Source organism: Athalia rosae, chromosome 7 (genome assembly GCF_917208135.1).
Source record: "Athalia rosae chromosome 7, iyAthRosa1.1, whole genome shotgun sequence".
Lineage (NCBI taxonomy): Eukaryota > Metazoa > Arthropoda > Insecta > Hymenoptera > Athaliidae > Athalia > Athalia rosae.
The window spans coordinates 10,236,276-10,258,427 of NC_064032.1; the positions used below are offsets into that span (position 1 = coordinate 10,236,276).

General features: G+C 44.8%; 1 protein-coding gene across 3 annotated transcripts in view; it reads right to left on the reverse strand.

Annotated features, from left to right (window-relative positions):
• The window catches only part of LOC105691087 (aryl hydrocarbon receptor), a 78,781-nt gene that overhangs the window by 27,177 nt on the left and 29,452 nt on the right, over positions 1–22,152 (reverse strand). For all 3 annotated transcript variants that reach the window (XM_048657877.1, XM_048657876.1, XM_048657878.1), the window contains exon 2: positions 14,060–14,250. In XM_048657877.1, the coding sequence (XP_048513834.1) occupies positions 14,060–14,250 (191 nt within the window). The remainder of the gene's footprint in view (positions 1–14,059; positions 14,251–22,152) is intronic.

Genomic DNA, 22,152 nt, shown 5'->3' on the forward strand with positions numbered 1-22,152 from the left:
GATTCGAGGAGGAGGAGGATGAGGATGAGGAGGTGAAGACCGACCGGAATGGATTCCTTTTCCATCTCAAATTTCGCGACTCGTGAAACCCGGTTAGGCGAACCATTCGCGTTGCGAAGTATGATGGAGGGAAAAGAAAAAAAAAAAAAAAAAGAGGAAGGCCGGCCGGCCGGCCGGCCGGCAGCTCCCTAGTTACCGATGTAAGTGGTGCGTATCAAAGTTCTGCCTACGGTCCAATTACAATAAGATTTAATATAATTAGTCGATCACACAATGAACTGCCGCGGAATCAGAGCCTGAGGAGTCCGTATGGACGTTGTTTTTATGATTATCGTAAACCGGAGGCCAATGCAAATAATCAAGTAGTACAAACGTTGTTAGAAATTCGCTCACAGTGTGTACATTTCATTCAATTAAAATATAGAAATTCGTCTATGGCTGTACCAGCCTCTAAGCTCACGGAACTATAGTATACTGCACTTTTTAGTTCGTTGATTTCGATATCGTACGGCGCAAGCGAGAACTCATGCAATATGAATGAACGACTCTCGTACGATCCTCGTGTTATCCACGCGGCGTAATTAACGTCGCATTTCATTATGAAACACGTATTGTAAAAATCGTGATTTTCATAACACCTCGTTTCGTAGGTACGACCGATCTCCTTCTTCGTAAAACGGGATGAGATAAATAAGTGGACGAAAAAAACTAGCAAAATGAAATCCTAAAATATCCGGTACATTGCGCCCTCCGTATATATAGATATATATATATCGCGATATACAGCTGTGAGCATATAAGTCTCACCCCTCCAATAATTATAAACGATACCCTCAGGTTTATATAGAATCGGTGGGATACTCCAGGTGCATAAGATACGCTGTATACATGACGTATAATGTCGGTGATCCTATGACCTCCTAGATTTACCGCGAATCGCCTTTGTTTTATTCGATTACACAGATGTACGTAGCGCCGTAGTCGCACTCGAGCCGACGGAATCACAAAATTCTCGTACATAATTCGCGAGTGACGATTTTCTTGTTTTTTTTTCCCTTTCGTTCAACGATCTCCGATCGAACTCTCCTTACCATTTGCCCGTTTCGGATCGTTCGCCCGTTTTTCCCTAAAATCGATCGATCCGCATTTTTGAGGAAAATTATTTCGTCTCGTTCGACGTTCGCACGGGAGGGTTTTTCGAACCCGGAAATGAAATTTCTACCGCGTCTCGATCCTTGATCACCGACCACTTTACCGGCCTCGTATTACACTGTGTAAAACACACGCGGTTTTTGTCCTCCTCTTCCCCTTACTCCCCCTATAAGTTTTCGTTCTTTTCGCCGATGATCCTTAGCATACCGCGCGCTCTGTACGGTACCAGCGTATCTTCGGTCATCGGCATATTCCGTCTGTGTGTGCGTACGTATTTTTTTAACAACTCCGTTTCGGTACGATCCGATACTTTTATTACTCATTTCATTATTATTACCATCCTCGCGAAGGATGATTTTTTTAATTGTCATTTTTTACGCAGATCATCGACTTCGGATCGCAACGACGTCAAATATACGAATAAACGATATTCCTCTCTTTCGTCACCGTCAAAAACTGATGCGTTTCTTTTTCGTTTGTTTTTGTTTTTTTTTCTTTTTCCATTCAGGTTTTCGGAGATATCTGGAGTTCGGCAAGGGATTTTTCTTCTTTTTTCCTCTCGACTCGTGGAACGGAATCGAAGCATGAATTATGTAAAGGGTTTTCGTGGTCAGCTCGTGAAAGGTGAGATCCTTTGATATCCATCTTCTGTATGTTATACCCACCTACCTACCTACCTACCTACCCGACCTACCTGCCTGACGACTACCGAGTTACACGCGAGATGCGTCAACGCGAAAGATTCTCACTTCAAGAATATAACTTTTTCTTTTTTTTTTTTTTTTCAATCTTCCAATTACACATATGCCGATTCTTTACATCCGTCAAGATTTTCAATTTTCTCGGCAGAAAATTTTCTCTTCCGATCGAAGGAAAGAAAGTCGACGGTGAGAAGAAAAAAAAAAAAAAGAGAAAAGTGAAAACGAGTGTCTCGAGTCCCTGCGGAAAAAAATGATCGTTTGGTTGGAAATAATTCTGTTCATTAATAAATATGTTTTTTTTTTTTTTTTTTTTTTTTTTTTATTTTCTTCTTTATCTTTCCAAAGATTTATATCGCGAAACTACATTATCGTTATCTTTATAATAAATTCTGCGGCAGTAATTTACTCTTATAACGATCGTAATCAGGTCCTGTAATGCGTCGCGCGCACACACACACATACGCACACCTAACACCTCGTAAGGTGTGACACGGAATATATACTTGCGTGTGCGTGTGCGTGCTACACGTGTGCGGGGTACACGCGAACGTGTGTGCGACGTGTATTTTATAACCGTGATGAAATATACACCATCTCACGGTACCGCCGATGAGATGGACGTTGAAAACGTGTGAGACACGTGCATGGAGAGGAGCGAGGGGGTGGCGGTGGTCTGGATGGGGCGAGGAAACGGTGAGGAAAGTGCTGCAGCCGAACGTGTTGGGAAAAAAAAAATAAATAAATAAATAAATAAATAAATAAATAAAACAACAAAAATACGGACACCGATTTATTTTCCGAGTTGACGTTATTGTACGTAGTACGCGCTTACCGACTCGACTGTCTCACACACCACGGGTTAGTCGCGGTGTACCCGGGTGTAAAAAATTTCGAGTATACGGAGGGAACGACGTACGTACGTACGTACGTACGTCGTCGTCGTCGTCGTCGTCGTAGTCGTCGGCAACGGGTAGTGCGGGTTAAGTGAAAACGGCGAAACGCCGTATCGATTTACGAGGCGTATCACGAGGAAGCAAATGGTGGATATCAAGTTAAAGTATGATGATAGTTGATACGCACCCAGTGCAACAAGCCACCGTTGCTAATGTTCCTCACACTTGTGTACGATGTATATTTATATATATATATAACTGCAATGCGTGATGCTGCTGCCCGACACCGACACCGCTACGCACCGCGCCGCGTCGCGTACGTACGTCGTCCTCGGGAAATTTTGCAGCTCAACGTCCTACCCTGCACCTACAGAGCGCTATTCTCATTTCGCGTGTAATCTACAGATATATTTCATCGATACTAATTTTCCCAACGACCTTCGAAATAACAAGATATACATACCTATATGCGCATATGTACATCACCTGCACCCCGAGAAGCTTCTTATTTTTTTTTAAATTTATTTGTTTTTTTTTTTCATTACAAAACTAGAAAAAAAGCTCATCGTGTATTTCGATATCGTTTACGGGGGTCGGTTTCTAGGGTGGAGTCGGTCTTAAATTCAACCTCCGCCCTTCCCTTTTATTTTCTCGGTACTACGGGCAGCGGCGGCGGCGGCGGCGATGATGACGACGATGATGGTCAACGAAATACACATATATATACATATATCATTATCCACGTCCATCCTATCTATATACATACATATACGCATGTGTGGCGGCGTACGTGTAAGTCGTCCGGCTGCACAGGGTGGGCGCGCGGGGCACTGGCGAATGCCTCTTAACTAAAACTTATCAAAGGCCAGGTGGCAGAGGGCCTGTTACCGTAGTAGCTGCGTTACACGTACGTATATACATATATACATATATATATACGAGCACGATGTGATCGACCATATGCTCTCTGACCATACCGGCGCCCTCTTCGGGGGTGGTTATAACGCGTGGAGCGGCAGCGGCGGAACGACCAGACTTCGTTCCCTCTCTGTTCAATTTTTTGTTCCTTCCCTCCTTCCTTTCTTTCTTTCCTTCCTTCCTTCCTTCCCGCCCCCTCCCTCTCTCTCTCTCTCTCTCTCTCTCTTTAGAATTTTCTGGATTCTAAAGCGATGTCCAGTCTCTGTCTCTATTTCTGTTTCCTCGCTCACCGCTGCCGCTGCTGATGAAATACTGTGACCTGACCCACCCCACCCCCCTTCCCCCGGACGGAACACCATCTCGCTACTATACCCCCCAGGAATACGAGCAACGCCTGGATTCGGGGCGGGTGAAACATCGTCCGCCAGGTATATACCTAGGCCGAGCCTAATTAATTCTCGGTCCTTTGTTCTAACGGAAATTTCACCCCCCCCCCGCCCCCGAAACTTACTTAATTCCCCCCCTGACACGAGTTCGCGCACACGGTGCTATACAATGTGTATAATATACCTCTTGTCGTACGAAAAACGAATGCGAAACGGGACGTGATGGAAAATTCTCTTCGTATCCAATCATCTTTGTTTTCGTCCCTTTGGGCGGGGGAAAATTGGTGGGTCGGTTGTTTCCGGTGAACGGTGCAAAAAAACAAGGAGGCGATATATCGCTGGACCTGATTCGTATTATACAATAACACAACGTCAAATAATGTATACCTGTGCGTAACGCAGGTCTTATTGTATCTCGTCGTATATGTGGTAGGGAGGGAGGGGTGGAGGGGGAGACCGACCGCAAGCGGGTATCAGTTGTGGGGTGCCGTAGTCGGGGGCCCTTGGGAACCCTCGGGAACCCCTGCGGGGGTGCCTGTGGAGCGTAACCAAGGGCTGAAAGCGATACGTTTTTGTTTGCCATAGAGAGGATATGGGTGTATGAGGATAATACCGCAGTCGATACTTCGGATTGGCGGTTAATCGCTTCCTCATTATATTTGTATTTGTATATACGACGCTATGGCTAACCGTGGCGAGTTTGGTTTGGTCGGGTACGACGTACGTCATCGTTCGCGAAACCGTACGATATGATCGTCGAAAATATTCGCACGTCGGTAAAATCGCCGTCACGATTCGCGACGACGAGTTTGTGTTCGACGGTACGGAAACGGAAATGTATTTCAACGGAATAAGTTTCTGTACGGTTCTACGTAGGTTCGACCGACGAGACAACGGTCATTATCCATCGATCAAACATCAATTAAACTTGGAACGTGATTCCAGACCCCGAGGTACACCGTGTTATACGTACGTACGTATACATACACCCTATTTACCCTACGTGTATATGTCTGTGTATATCGCTGTACAGGATTATCATGAGAACGGCGTAAGCTTGCGGCTCTTAAGTACGACTGCGAAAACGTTCAATTTTCCTCCAACCGGCTATAGATACAGTTTTTGAGAAACTGGAATAGATGAAAATCAATCGGGATATCTGTATTCCATATTAAGCCAGCTGACTGATTTATTCGCCTCTACCCTCATCGCAAATTACTCGGGAACTTATGGAGCAAACTTGACGGTTCCAAGGGTTATCGATCATCCGTAGGATGAAAATAGTTCCGCACACATAGGCTACCCTCGTCTTCTTCCGACTCAAAAAAGATAAAAAAATCAAATAAAACAAAAGGCTCCAATAATCAAATTTTTCCACCGATCTATGAGTCGTTGTTTTCTAGCGCATAAGAATATATCTAGACACGAGGAGAGGCGCGCAAGTTTTTTGCCCCCTCGTGCCCGTGCCTTGTACATATATATATATTCGAGGACTGAGCGAGCCTAGGTAACAAATTACGTCATCATTCACCTGGTGACTCTCTCCTCCCCGGGGCGACTGGAGGCGCTCGTCGGTGTTTCGAACAACCCCGAGCGTATCCCCGCGGGTCGACCGGCCGAACGAACCACTCCGGGCTCTGTTACGGTGAGAATGGGCCGCGCGATTCGTTCCGCAGCGAGAGAACGTCGTTTGAACGCTTAGCCCGAGTGTATACTACACTCGCGCCCTTCCACGGATTGTATTCACCCGACTATCAATCGGATCTTCCCATCGGAGTCACTTTCGTCTCACCCTTTTTATCGCGACCGCGTAACGCGGTACGGGAGGTATAGCGGATACCGACCTTATCGATACACTCCCGTCATTTTTTCGGTTCAACTCTGAACTGTAATTGCGATTGCAATATCCGAATTCGGATGCATCCGATTCGTGAGGAACAAAATAGGGAAATGAAGAAAAAGTATGATGTTTCAAAGCGGTGGGGATGGGTGTCTCAAAAATTATTTTTGAGGAAAAATTTTCCTTGTTTTTATTTTATTTTTTTTTTTCATAAACTTTTACACGAGCGTATCGCAGAGGAGCGTTAACGTGGCGAGTATTTCTCATTCGTATTCGTATACGGCTGTTATACATATTATCGCGGTATCGAAGGGGCCCCAATTATACCCCTCGGAAGAGGTCGAGGTGAGGTAGAGAGGGGGGAGGGGGGGGGGAGGTTCTCTCAGTTCTGCGACTTATATATACAACGGTGACAAGTAGTACTTTGCATAAATTTGTGTGTTGTGTTTTCACAGCCAACCCAACAGCTGCACTCACATTAGTAAACCGACGTGTACCGCCCCTCCCTCCCCCTTGCCGCCGCCAACCCCCTTTACCGCCTTCTCCGCGCGATACATACATTACACGATTATTTACCACCGGGATACAGCGGAGAAAATGAAGGAAACGGTATGAAAATAGAGGGGAAAAAAGTGAAAAAAACAACAAAAAAAAAAGTTATCGATAAAATGCAACTATTAACTCGCTATTTATCCAGATAAGAATCGGAAAACTTTATGAAACCCTGTTTTTTTTTTTTTTTTTAATTCCCCCCCGTTTTTCTTTTTTTTTTCAACCGACGTACCGCTGCAAGTGATTCGTATGAATGATTAGGAAAATGGGGTAAGAAGAATGAAAAAACTGAAGAAATATCGGAGCGCTCGTCTCGCGTGAATCATAGCTGCGTACGGTAGGTGAAAATTGCGTTTTTCACTCATCGGTTGATTTAATTGTTGCGTTGGTTTTTCGAGAAAAAAAAAAAAAAAAAAAAATTTGCCAATCGCCTCCGACGGTAATTAGATGTCGGTCGGTAGCGCGGAGCGGCCGATGGGTTTTAACGCGTGCGCCTGCACGGTTCGGAATGAGTCGCGCGAAGACGTCGAAACGCGGATGCGAGAGAGGGTTGCGTGATAGTCTGCAACCGGACTCGCGGAGGACAGCTTCAAAGCACACCAAGCCATCGACGTGTACGCCACATGCTACACTCTTTACGTATCGCCGCACGGTTCGGATGTACGTGCAAACGTACACACGTATACTTATACGTATTATATTTGCGGCTACCGTCGCCGCTTCTGCTTCTCTTCTACCCGTATCACTTCGTTAGCTTTCGTTCCCTGCACGCATAGGACGCTCTGCAGAGTACGTCTTTCAACGTACGTACGTTACCTACTGTGTACGAGGATCACTGCTGCTGTAGCCTGGCGCGTATGAAACCCTCTCTCGCAGGACGCGATCAGCTGAGTGAGACGTGAGCCGAGCTGCTCGCAAGCCTTTCCCTCGTACCCCTATATTTCTCTCCATTTGCCGCTTTTGACCCACTGAAGAAACTATGTCGTTTCGCAGCTCGAGTGGTTTCCGATCTGAGGGATGTGTTCTCTTTTTTTTTCTTCTCAGGTTTTTCGTATTTTACAGTTTTTTCTTTTTTTTTGTGTTTTTGAAAGACAATTGTTCGATGGAAAGCGTTTCCTTTTTCTTTCTCTCTATTGAAGAAAATCGAATCAGAATCAAAAACAAAAAAAAAATAAAAATGGATTTCTTGTGTTGAAAAAATTTATCGGCGAGTTCACGTGTCGCGGATGATTTTATCGAGCGTTCGTTCTTAATTGCCCGGATCGGTTGAGGGGAATCGTTTCTCGTTGAACCATCACTCACAAGCGTGTCGAGTGTCGCGTAGGCGTCGCGAGACGTCGTCGTGCGGATTTATTCGCTTTTCGTTTGTTGTTTTTTGTTTTTTCTTCTTCACCTGTTTTTTTTTTTTTTTTTTTTTTTTTTTTTTCACATTCACCTCTTTATCGCGCTATTACGGATATATCCCGACCGCGGGAACCGTAGGAGGCGTCGGGCTCCTCGGAGCACGATCGTTATTTGGGTCAGCCTCCACATTTGCCCTGACGAACGACAGACGAATAGCTAAGCTATACGAATGCAATTATTGCATAAAATCGATCGATCCGTCGATTGCTACGTGTGGAGCGTTGCGAAATCGCCGCGACGGATACCCAGCCACTGTTCGCTGTAACGAGCAACGGATAGCTAAAAGATTATACTCCGTAGACAAAGACCAATTTATACGTTCGATCGTTACAATTAGAAAGCGGAAGTGAACGGAAATCGGGGTCGCAGACCGGATCGTTCGTTTTTTGAATATATTTTTTTTCTTTCTTTGATTTCTCACTTCATCATCCAGTTTCGAATGAAATTAGACAAAGGCGACCGAATAGATTTTTTCAAAAATCGTCGCACGACTGACGGGCGTACAGACGTGAGAGGTGGATGGAAGGGGGAAAGGAGAAGGAATGTTGAAAAAAAATCGGCCACTCGATCGTTCATTAAATTCGTTTAAGCGTTTCGATACAAATGAGGATAGGTACGTACGAAACGAGCCGATTATTGCATAATTCTAACCGGCGTGTGTACGGGCGGGCAGAAAAAGTAATAAAATATGAAACGTGCCAATTATAAGCGGTGTACATCGAGAACAGGTAGCGTACGTAAGAAGGGCGACTTTTTTTTAATTAAGATAATTGCTCAACGGGGATAATATACCGCTAAACTTCGACGATGATAATTATTGGCTATTTCCAATCGTTGCGTCGAGCACCGGGAGTTAGCGGTTTTTCTAGCCAAACTATTTTTAAACATCACCAGATTTCACCAGAATTTCATCGCGTGTAAAACACCACCCGACGTCAGAACGAAATAATCATTTTTATATCATTTACACTACGTTCCCGAACACGACGCGTACAGTATTATCTCGTACGATTCCGCAATCGCGAGAGAATCGAGGAGAAGAAGAAAAAAAAAAAAGAAAAAAACCAACGTTCGCGGCTGAAAATTAACGCGCGATTCTTTTTTTTTTTGTTTTTTCGAAAATTTCTCTTTTTCTCCGTCTAAACGGCGATGGAAAAAAAAGAAAAAAAAAAATCCTTCGACGCCGTTCGGTTCGTTTTGATATACCTGTCCTCGATATCTTGAAAATTAGTCCAAACACCTCTATATATATATACGTATATGGAGTCGATTTGCATTTAATCGGTCGGCCGGCCGCAGCCGATATTATAATACCGGGGCGCTGTGATAAATATCGCTCATTAACGATACTATTAAAAATAAGGTGCAATTAGTATACCCGACGGTGCAGTTAGTTCGTCGTCGTCGTCGTTCGGTATTCTCAATACACCGCTCGTACGCCATACTTACTCAAGGTGCAAGAAAAATTTCATTCCTTTTTCTTTCTATCGTTTGCTTTCTTACTTTTCTTTTCTTTTGCGTTTTTTTTTTATTTTTTTGTTTTTTTTAGTTTTTCGGGTTCTTTATTTCAACGATATTTACCGCAATGAATGTGCGAAGATAAACCAAAGATCATCTCCTTTTTCCTCTATTGTCTGGCGCGAGGTGTCGATGATTTTGAAAAAGAGGGGCGATACGTAATGGAACGGGGGGGGGGTGGTCAGTGAGATGTTAAAATTGATCGTATTATAAAGCATGGTGTCAGTTAGGGGATATCCGGTGGTCGGTGAGCGAACTCCTGAGTGACTGACGGATTCAATTTATTAATTTAATCAGGTGAAGTGCGCCTTTCGCTATATACATGTATAATACGTTGTTGGCGCTGGTGCAGCAGCTGCATTCAGGAAAATGAATAATGGCGATTGGTCGGAGATTACGATCGCTTCGGGGAGCTCCCCGGCCCCATAATACATGGGTACTTAAAGATACGGAGATAGCTACATGTAATATTACGTCGAGATACGTTAGTTAACTTACATGTACACGATCGTATATACATACGTATATATAGATATGTATATACATATATTTAGATTACTCGTATAATGCGATCGAGCGATCCGATCGAAGGTCGGTATGCGGGGCATGGCGCCTCAAATGCCTACTTACGCATATCGGGAGGAAATGCGAGAGTACGTCTTAATTAACAAAAAAAAAAAAAAACTGCCACAAACCGCGAGCGTCGCGAGAAATAAAATTCTTCTCATCGTCGAACTCGGACGTACCGTTGAAGCAATTTTGCAACACCGCTGCTTCGTCGTTTTCCAATTTTTTATGCATAGAAAATAAAAAAGAAAAAAAAAGAAAAAAGAAAAATCAAAGTACGGTAATTCGAAGTTGAGTTACCGACGGGGGGATTGTACGCTTAGAAATACATATTTTCCGTAGCGTGAATTGGCGGTGAAAAAATTGTCGAGAATTTTTCGAGTGTATAGCTAGGTTAGGTGTAATCTACGCGCGGTCGAGGAAGATGCAGAGAAGGGCGGCGCGCTTTATACACACATATTTCTGTGTTATACCATAGGAAGGTTCGTTTTGTGTACGCGAGGTCTCGGTGCCCTGCACCACCGGAGTGAATTCATTAGAGTTGGCCGGGTCCGTTTCGATTAAAACATCGGGAAGAGTGACGAATTGTCTAATGAGGATTTGATGCGCATGCGCGGTCGGTAATTAGTCCGGCGGTGGTTATTAATGGTCCCGAAAGAGAGCTATGGACTGTGACTCCGATCTACACGGCGCGTTCCCCGCCTCGAGAATTCCTACCGAGTCGGAGTCGTCTCGGGAGTCTCTCCTCACTCCGGAGAGACGGCGGAGGACCCGAACCATTAGAGATTCGATCCTCCTCTACGCTTCCCCGTCTCTTTCGCTCCCCTCCGCCGCCGCCGCCGCGGCGTACCCAGCCCCGAAAACCCCTCGACTTAGTTCGGATTAACCACCGCGTCATTGACTGCCTAATGACGCGGCGCACACCGGATGACCTCAACACATCCGCAAATTTATCTCGACGGGATATCGTTATTCCGGATTTTCTTATTCCGGATTTTCGGAAAACCTCTGGGGCAAACTCGGAGTCCGAGAGTCACGAATGTCTTTCAAGGTCGTCGCGTTCTCTGGATTCTAGTTTTTTTTTTTTTTTTCGTTCCTTTTCGTTTTTCTATGGTTTTTCGAATCGACCCTCAGCGGTTTTCGGATTTCCTTTTGTCTCGGTATCGCTACGCGTCTCCCCGGAGACAAAGAGGCGGAAAAAGTAGTGGGACGAGGAGGAGGAACGGTGTGCCAATAATAAGACTAAGTGGCGTCGCTCGGTTAATTGCGAGGAGAAGTCGCGGTTGCACCTCCGTTCCGAAGATCGAGTGTGTGGGACGCGGCGCGCCGCTCGGCGATACGCCGTGCTTCTCCACCTCGAGGATGAGAGACGAGATCTCTTATCGTCGATCCGCGGCTCGCGCTCTTCGCTACGCGGATCCTGTACACTGTCCGGATTTCCCACCTACTCTACCGGTCAACGCCGGCCGCGGTTAAGCACCGACGACGGCTCTCGCGACGTAGCCCTCGCTCGACTTGACCGTTTCGTTCTCGAGATCGCGCGACTCCTTCGGCAATACCGCGTCGGCGGGCGTCTCTCGCATTATACTTCGCCGAGCGTTCTGCCAACGGCGAAAAATCACCCCCCGCTTCGCCGAGGAACGGGGTTAAGGGGAAGGAGGCTAATTAAATCAACCGTACGGGAACCTCACCTTCCGTGGAATTTAAGAGCGAGTAAACTGAATTAACTGCAAATGAAACACACCATCGGCGAGGTCAGATCTCGAGGGAAAATAAGAGCGAGAAGTGCGAGAGCCACGGTTTTTTAATTCCACCGTACCGGGCAAACGCATTCCTAGATATATCACACTGGTAAAACAAACGCGATTTGGAAAAAGGTGGAAAAAAATAAAAACATAAAAAAAAACGAAAAAAAAACAAAACAATCCCGGAGGTGGAAAACTCCGAGATACGAACGGGGATACAAGGACTCGCCTCGTAGTCGCTTCTTCGGGGACCGTCTTCATCCGAGAGACGACGCGTCGCGTATCGAGTTTTTTTTTTTTTTCTTGTTATCACATTCCGAAATGGAAACGGTGGAAGTGCTCGAGAAAATTTTTTTTTTCAAACGCAGAAGCAGCATCGTCTCGAGATCGCCTCTTAAGATACATTGTCGTAGGACACGGATGGGGTGTTTTTCTTCATCCACTCGACGAGAAGAAGAAGAAGAAGAAGAAGAAGGAGAAGGAGAATTCCGATCATGAGTACCGGATCGGTGCGAGGGTGTACCGTGGGTTACCGGGAGAGCGTTCGCGGTGTTCCCCGGAGTCGCGATCGCTCCGGGAGCCGAGAGTCCTCCGGCTCTTCTCTTCTCCTTTCTTCTTCTTCTTCTTCTCCTTCTTCTTCTGGACTCGGAGGAGCGTGCAGGATCGAGGACCACGTATAATCGAGGATCTGGTAATATATCACCGACACACCGTACCAAGAGAAGGTTCGCGAGAGTCCAGGTACCCCGGACAGCTCGGTTGCGGTGTAAGAAAAGAAAAGAAAAGAAGAAAAAAATCGAAAAAAAAAAGAAGGTAGCAGGGAGTAAAGGAGACGAAGAAGAAGAAGAAGAAGAAGAAGAAGAGGAAGAAAAAGGACGATGAAGGGGGGGGGGGGTGAGCGAGAGGAGAGAAATACGGTAGCGCGACCGCGGCACGCCGGCGCTGCTGATTGTGCAGCTGGGGCCATCGTGCTCCCCGCATTGTTTCACACCGTTTTAATAGCTATTCATTGTCAGGATACCCAGATCTTTTCTCTTTGGTGGCGAACTGAGTGTCGCGCGATATTCACCGAGATACCCTATCCCACGGGAGGTACACGTACGTGTGTATACCCGCGACCGGAGGCCTCTTCTTACACGTGTACGTATACCTGGACCCGGAATCGCACACACGACTGCTTAACCACCACCACCACCCCCTTCCCCCTGCCCCCTCCCCCTCCCCCTTTATTGCCCCCAGCGGTTCGTTAATACCCGGAATACGACCGTTTCTACCCGGTAAGCGTTCGAACGGGAGGGCTTCTTCCGATCCGAATTCTCTGCACTTTCATCCGATTCCTCGAACATTCCTTTCTCTCATCCCGCTAATTTCTCCCCACCCCGTGTCACTCTATTTTCTTCTTCTTTTTTTCTTCCTTGCTTCGGAATTTTTTCGTTTCGGAGTACGAAAAAAAAAGCAAATTTCAACGTGATGATTAAGTCCTCGTCGTCGTTATTCTACCGTTTCGCGAACGAACGAACTATGTACGTCGTTGCAAACGCGATGGAGATGAAACGTAACGTAACGTAACGACGGTACGATCGACGGAGAGTGGGAGAGTATCGGGGCGGGGGGGGGGGGGGGGGGGGGGGGGAGCACGATACGAAACAAAAGGAGAAACTTTAGGTAGAAGATTAGGAGGCGTGTAGCTACGGAAACGTATCGCAATAAGTTCGAAACGGAACACTCGTCTCTCTTTCTCTGTTCTCGGTTTTGCAGCTATTGTTTTGTTCGGAGTATTGTTTTCGAAGAGGACCGGTAGACCGGTGTATACATGTATACATACACAAGCCGCATCATGTAACCAGACTAAACGACTCGTTCGCGTGGCAAGCTCGTGCCGTACCCGCGGTTTCGTACAACGTTCTATATACCTATACGTATATGTATGTAACGTATAACTCGCGAGGTGGGTGAGCAAAGTGGATAGCGAAATTCACCTCTCGAATAAAGAGAGAAACGGAGACGGATTAAAAAAACGAAAAAAATAAGCAACAAAAGAGAACCAAAAAAAAACTCGCTCGCCTCGATTCAGATTAGACGCGGCTCGGGCACAATGCCGTAGAGCCGAAAACCACACCCATTCCCCGCGACTGTAAACGGGAGCCTCGGGGACCCTCCCAGAAGCAGTTACGGAATCGCTCGGAACGGACGACTCACTGTAATCTTTCATAATATGGTATACGTACGTACACGGAAATTATTCGGAAAACCAATTTTTCGTCTCCGCACGATCGAGAATCGTCGAAGGGAATCGTCTCTCGTAATCGGATGGGATTCGCGCCGTTTAATGGGGGAGGGGGAGGTGGGGGGAGGGGGTGGGTGGGTTCGGCGGTATCCTTACCTTGAAAGTAGCTCTTAGTTCTCAGGTAACTCACGCTCAGCCTGAGGATACTCAATCGGTCGAGTTTGCTGAGGATATTTTGTTCGAAGGGCAACAACGAGGCCAAGGTGTCCAGTTCGGCGTTCAGACGCTCCCTGTGTCTCTTGCTGGGGTTGGATTTCGTCACCCCATCCTTCTGGGGAGGCTTCAAACTGCAAACAGAAAGATAATCAACGGTAATGCGGAGTCAGCGGAGGCAGAGGACGGACGGGGGGGGGGGACGGGGATTCGCTTTCGAAAATATCGGTCGACGAATCGCTCGCGTAATGCGACGACACGAGACGAATTCGAGTTCCGAGTGAGACTCTCTTCCTGGCGCACCTGCCGCGATCTCCACGTTATTACAGGTGTGCTTAACGCTTCGCCATCGGTCGGGTCCATCACCGGGGGATTACGGTTTTCACATCCCCGGAACCTTCGATTTCAGGGTGTACGGCGTTAATGACGAGTGTCGGATCGACGGTAACGAACTTTTGCCCGGGGATCTCCGGTCGGCCGTACGGGTAACCTTATCCATTTTCACTACTCTCTCGCGGCTTCGGGGAGCGACTACCACTCGGAGAACTCTCTCCGATATTATAGTTTTTAATTATGGAAATCCTCGGTGCCGCGCGGTAAACTTGAACAAATTTAACGAAAAAAAGAAGAAGAAGAGGAAGAAGAAGAAGAAAAAGAAAAAGAAGAGAAAAAAATTGAAGAGAAGTAGGAGGAGTGCGTATATTCTCTATTTTCTCTGAACCGCACCGACAGCGCTTCCACGATGAAACTGTGTACATCTCGTTCGCCCCGATATTATTTACTTCCATTTCTTTTTTTTCCGTTCAATTTTGTTTGTTTTTTTTTTGTTTTTCTAGAATTTAAGAAAAAAAAGAAACCATTTTTTTTTTTTTTTTTTTTCCTCTTCTCTTACTCAACGGGGTTTACCGCTGAGTTTTTTAATACGCCGCCACGCAGGGATATTCCCCTCTATTATCCACTATTATCATTCGAGGACAATTAAAATATCGTAATTAACCAAATGAGCTTTATAATTCGGCTCGGGTATATACGTGTAGTATACGCATATATACGTGCGTACCCGATCGACACGACTCCGGACGAGACGATGGAAACACGGCGTTATACGTAGTCTATATGAAAATATGAAAATCAAGCTCCGGGTATAGGGTGACGGGCGAACCCTCGTAACATCCGGACTTTACGATGGGATCCCCATCACGGGGATCGAAGGAAATAGGAATAAGCGAGCTAGAAAAAGCCGCGAGAGGTAAGAAAGGGGCGGACGATTCCGTCCGACCTATAAAAATCTACGCGGGTTCGGAATAACGAAAAAAAACAAAAAAACAAAATTAAAATTAAAATAAAACGAAAAGAAAAAAAAAACCAACGAAACGCATATATAGAGGCAAGATTTGAAAAAACACATCGCTGATTGACGGCTCTATGGGATATGAACCGTGGTGTACAGCCCACGTGAATATACCGCACTGGGGTGGCCTAAACCCTTTTCGGGAAAAAATTATACGTATCTACGTTAGTTTTTTTTGTTTTTTTTCTTTTTCTTTTCTCCTTCCTCTCGTCGACAATTTTACGAACACCCGGAGCGACTACCTCTCCGCAGGAAGACCCCGAGGACGTTGAAACGAAAATTAGAAAGAAGAACAAAAATTAATCGAAGTATGCGGAACGGGTATCAGGATCAGGACATCCGAGGAATCGTTTTTTTCATCTATTTAGCTTTGCGATCCACCGAAAACAGGATCTTATAAAACGATTCCGTGTGTGAAATTTGGTTTGTAAGAGAAAAAAAGAGAACTTTTGAGATATTCTTCTTCTCATTTCTGATTCGTTTATTTTCTCTTTGATCTATTCCAACGGTCTTCCATCGAATGCCGTCATTTCACTCTCTCAAATTCTCCATCGCGTCGATAGGCGGGACTGAGAAAAATCGACGTGGGAATAAAAATTATTGCGCGATTCCTTCGTCGGTTCTCTATATTTTTTTTCTCATCTTATTTTCACGTACGTCGTGTTACACGAGACGATAAAAATTTAGTTGTTCTTCCCGGGTCATTAGATGCCGCGCGGAGTTGGAGATTTTCTATTTTTCTTTTTCTTTTTCTATCCTTTTTTTTTTTTTTTTTTTTCTTTCTCTAACCGTGGCGAATTTCTAGTACGAGGAGAAATTTGGAAGGAAAGAAATGAGCTGGGAAAGACAGGGAGAGGGGAAAGGTCGGGCGGAGGGGAACGCAGGAGGAGAGGAGCTGCATGGCAGGGAGTTGAGAGGGACTAGTCTTTGATTCTTCGCGGTAATTACAGCAGCAACATCATCAGGGAGATCATCTCTGACGTAACTCGCGACCAACGCGGGACGCCGCTCAGCGCAATGGTAATATAATATTATTATATACGCGCGCACACACACACACACACGTGTAGTACACGTATATTTATATACCATAGACGGCAATATAATTACAACGTTGGTATATACATAGGTGTACGTAGATATAGATATAACCTTCTATTTTTATTTATTTCCATTAATTTTTTTAGGTTTATTTATTTTTTTTTTTTTTTCCAACGTTTTCTCGTCAGACTTTTATATACCGAGGTTACCGATACACACGGATGAAAAAAATTTACAACCGGTGTTCAAAATAAATAACGTCGAATCACCTGAAAATAGTGCGGATTCGAATTCAAACGAACAGAGGTCAGATGATTTTCAGCGACGGTCTCTTTTTTCTGTCAATTTCTGGAGAGAAGAGTCATTTGTTTTTTATTTTTTTTTTTTTTCTTCAACGTATTTGTTCTACTGCGATATCGGAGGAAAAGAAAGGATTCGTGGGGAAGGAGGAAGTCTCGTATAGGACAGTAGGAAGGAGCCGAGCGAGAGCGGAGAGCCTCGTGGGAATCGGACGGAAGTCGAGTGGGGGTTGTTAAACTTTCGAGCTTAAAACTCGTCGAGGACGAAGACGAGGATTACGAGGATGGGATAGCTGCGAGGCGAGGGAAAAGAAACTCTCAAAGACACCGGCCCCGGCTGTCAAATGAAGGCGTATACTTAAACTGCACCGTATAGGAATAATTATTATTTTCTCATACGTCGCGCACCGACCCAGTAATACCACGGTGTGTAACATACACACGAATTACATGCACACACGGAGTAAATATACAGGTGAATTCGAAGGAATAGAAAAAAAAAAAAAAAAAACGAAAAATTACTACTCTAGGTTCTCTGTAATGCGGGAATTCTTCTTATCGGATTATCGAATACACTCTGATGATTTTTGATTTTTTCACATATCGGGAAATAAATTACACCCGTTTCAAGTTTGAGAAAATTTCGAGGTACGAAGGGACCTGCACAATCGTCTACGATAGGGGTTATAAAACGATGCAACGTATCTCGACCGAGTGCACACCGTTTTTTTTTTTTTTTTTTTGTTGCGCTTCGTTCGAGTGAATTAATAACGCACTGTATTGTACCGGCGTCACGTCTCAACCGCGAAGTGTACGGAGAGAGATCCAACCTCGATTCTCTACGCTTTCTAAGATCTAAACGTTATTTTAATTTCGAACTTTTATTTATAAACGCGCGTTATTGTCCCCGCTCTATTACCCGCATTGACTGTACATACATCCGTAGTAAATTCTCTGGGACATGTACAGATCGACTTATATGCTCTCCTCTCCGTGTGTACGAGCGCAAAAAGTCCAACGTTCGAATAATTCTAAAAATCAGCGATCGATGTGATCTCTTTTTTTTTTTTTGTTTTTTTTTTCGTGCACTCGTTTCGATAGATGGATAAATTTGTCGAGCGGATTCGGATTCATTCGTGGGATCGAAAAATACGAAGGATTTTATACGCTTACAAAACTGGTTCGATTCGCGAATAAATTGCGCCGCGGAAGGGGATCCGGTCATGCGGTCCCGTAGGTACCTAAAGCCTTTCGTAAGAACGCCGATTCACGTTCTAATTTTATTTCAGCTTTAGCTGCTCTCGCCGCTATAATTTATGGATCGAATTTTCCTATCTTCGAGGTGAATATTAGGTGGGCAGCGCTGCAGGTAGGTTGAGAAATTTGCAGCGTAATTCTAACGCCGCACCGTTACGATTCGATCAACGGAAGTTCGACTACACGACTCGGGTTAAAGCTGCGGCGCGCGTTACGAACGTGGCAAAAAAGAAAGAAAAAAACAGAAAAAAAAACAAAAAAAAAAGGGATGAAAAAAAAAACAACAAAAATAGGAGATTTCAAAAGTCCGTCAACGACACCATTACCACGTCGGAGAGGGAATGAGTACGTAAGGAGAAAACTACCCCGCGTGTACACGGGGTCCTTTCGTCCATCTCATACTCTCCGTCTTTTTTTTTTCCTGTTTTTTTTTTTTTTCTGGCGATAGCCCAAGGACCTCGAGATGAAAAGAAAAGGAAAGAGAAATAAAAAGAAGAGTTACTCCGGTTCGAAGGTACGAAAGGACAAAGGGCAATAAATATTAATGAGAGAAGAGGTATGCGATGAAGTTTGTTCGATCGATTTCCCAGCACGTGGTCATAGGGCAGACCGAATCGATCGGTTTCTACTGTCTTGCCAGCTGTGAAGATTATCATGAATCGGACAAAGTCGCCCCTGCAACTCCGAACGTTCAAAAGTGGCAAGCCGTATTATCTTCGGGTAAAACCAAAAAAAAAAAAAAAAAGAATTGCAGAAAAAATTGTCCGATTACGGAAATAACGCGGGTAGAAAGGAAGAGGAAAAAGTGGCAAGTGGCTAATTGCGAGAATCTGCAGAGTTCGAAATTTTCTTTTTTTTTTCACCTCTCCACCCCTCAACAAATAATTGAATCTCACCGGACGTTTCAGATTCGCTTTTTTTTCAACACATTTCACGTGCTATATTTAACTTGAAAGGAAAGTTGTATTTGTCTACTTTTCAACACAAATACCTACATCGTAAGTAATATTTATTGTTCGTCCACCAGCGTACAATAGTCTCGCATAGTTCGATTCTCAAACTCCGTTCACGCAATTTCAGCGCATCGATTACGCGGTTGGAATCCGAGCGACCGATCGTACATTACTTTTTTATATTTCTCCGTCTTCTTTTTTTTTGTTTTTTTGTTTTTTTTTTCTGTTTTTTTTTTCTCTTCTTCGAGCGCAGATTGGCGCACACAAACAACCGCGAGAGAATCGATAAAATCTTCGCTAATGTCAAAATCGATGGGCATGCCGTTCCCTTTCCCCCCGCCCCCCGGATCCCCCCGTTGGAGGGGGGGGAGGGAGGGGGTAGGTGTGATTTAAATGCGGAGAGCCTAGCGCAGCATCGTGAAATGTTTTTTTTTTTTCGATCACTCGGGAAAACGGAGGATCAAAGAACGATCGAGAGAAGAGGGAAAAGAAAAAATGGAAAAAGTCCGTGATAACGAAACGGTCGTTACAGTGCGTTGTTTAAAGCTATGTAATAAGTGTCGTATATCACAGGTTGATTGTAACGTGAGTGGGCGAGCGGTGCGTATTATAATATTTATTCCACGTTATGATAAGCCCGCGACAATTTCGGTCTGATAAATAGCCGGATATATATATCTATATCTATATATATATATATGCCGATTAAACGACGACAAATAAAACATTATTACAGGTATACATAACCACCGCAAACGTTGTTCCGTGTCCCACGCGAGTCACCGGACAATAAGCGTCCAGCGCTTTCACTGTTTTCACGATCCGGGATTTCGGTACTCCCACTGCAATCCCTTTTCCTTTTTCTCTCTCTCTCTCTCTCCGTCGCTCTCGAGATTCCAAATTTTGGAAAAATCGAGGCTAACGTATAACCGGAAATTGCAGAGATGATCCAAAAATCACCAGCATTTTCGAAAGCGGAGGTGAAACAGTTTTGGCAAACGATATGAAAAAATAAAAAATAAATAAAAAGGATCCGTTGGATGTTATTTTCAACCCTTGGAATGACGATATTATTTCGTCGTATATTATTCAACCGTGCAACCGTATGTGTACCGCGTACGCGGCTTGAGTAACGTGCACGGTTTGGTTTTGGTTGCGGTCGAACCGTTTTTCCTGCGTTAATCTGGGTATTTAAATTCCTAGGGGGGTTACCATTAGCCCCGTCGTAGTTCGCTCGGTTCGCCCTCGTATTCACCTCCCCCCCCCCCCCCCCCCCCCCACCTTTACCCCGCACCCTTCGTTCTACCTCCACGAAATAATATCAGATCGGGTCACAAGCTGCGCTATAAATTAAAAGGCAACGAAAAAAAAAAAAAACAAGAAATAAAATGAAATAAAAAAACGGAAAATGAATAAAAAGTAGGAATGAAAAATAGAAAATGGAAAAAAAAAGAAATGAGGGGGGGGGGGGGGAGAAAGAAGGGAATGTAGAAAAGAGGGGAAAAAAAAAAAAAAAAATTCATAAAAAAGCCACCCCTATCTGATATGAACGCAAGTGATAAGCCGGTTTGATTTTTCATTACGTATGAACACAATGTAAGAGCGAGCTACAACGGCCTAAAAATTGTCGCGACGCGGATCATGCGTAATGAACTGCGAGCTAAAATATGACTTTTTTTTCTTTTCACTCAACCGATCGATAATTAACGGGTTCGTATTTTAATTCGAATTGATTAGAGATCTCGGTGCGATTTTATTGCGATACGAAAAAACGTATTCGTATCTATATGACCGAGCACGTAATCCAACGTTGGAAGTACTTAGAGCAGCAAACGATGCTGATATTATCTGACCGGAAATCACATGAGGGGCACTCCTGCAACCGGGTGCCTGTTGCTAGACAGCCGCTACTCTCACATTGCCGCAGGGGTGTGAAACGCGGATCACCCGAGTAATTTTATTTTATTCTTTCATTTTTTTTTTATTTTTTTTTTTGTTTTTTTTCGGTCAGTACAAGAGGCAGAGTGTAAGCGTGAATCGAAAATTTTCGTCGGCAAAACCGATCCATGCTGTTCCAAATTATCTGCGAAAAAAAGAGAAGAATTTTCATTTTTCGAAATCGAATAATTTCAACTTGTAGATAATTTTGCCGCATAGTCGCTTTTTTCCCGTTCGTCGTTCACAACGTCCCCCTTCGTTTCATTTACTTCGACTTCCTTTCTTTATTTTTTTTTTTTTGTTTTTTTTGTTTCTTCTTTTTCCCAGTCCTTCCGGAATGTAATTCGCGGGAGTCTCTCTTACCTTCCATATACGATGCTTTCGTTGTATACCTGTACAATATCCTCCCTTACTTTACGTCCGCTACGATATACCATTCCGTATATACGCTACATACAACGCCTTATACCGTACTCATCCCCCACCCTAATTTTCTACCCCGAATAAGCTGAAGCCACCCCGGAACTTGCGCGGGTCGCTTACCTTCGAAAATCCATAGCGGACCCACCCTTCGCGGGCGCATGCGTTCTCGAGAGTTGGAGGCTGGGGGCTGAAGAGAAGGGAAATAAAGCTCCGGGGGGTGAACAGGGGGGCGGAGGTGAACAGAGGGGCGGGGGGGGCCGGGGGGGGGGGGGGGAGTGAACGAACACGGGGAGCGATTCCTGTGTACACCGTACGTTACGCGCGCGTCTATACCTGTATATACTGTGTGCGTTTCGTATGTGTTGCACAGAGTTGTACACGGGGAACGGGAGAAACAACCCTCGACTCGTCTAAGTTTCGTCCCTGCTCTATCTACGCGGATAGTACGTACCCCAATAGACGACCCTCTCCGCAGTTGGCCGTTGGTATATCATCACTTACAAGATGGCCGACAAACTAACGTTTTTATTGTACCAATTCGATTGACCGTTACTAACGTCCGGTCCGGCCGGATGAAAAATTGCTTCTCGCTATTGCGACGGAGATCGGTCCGGGAAGATGACGAATTATGGTTTTTAATTAGTTTTGTTTTAATTTAACGCGGTCGCGTGGAGGTATAGTAGGTACATCAGACTAGGTATCTTTACAATTGTGGAAGCCTTGATCGCGGACATCAATGAATAAAAGATTGTTGAAATAAAATTTTTCCCGGAT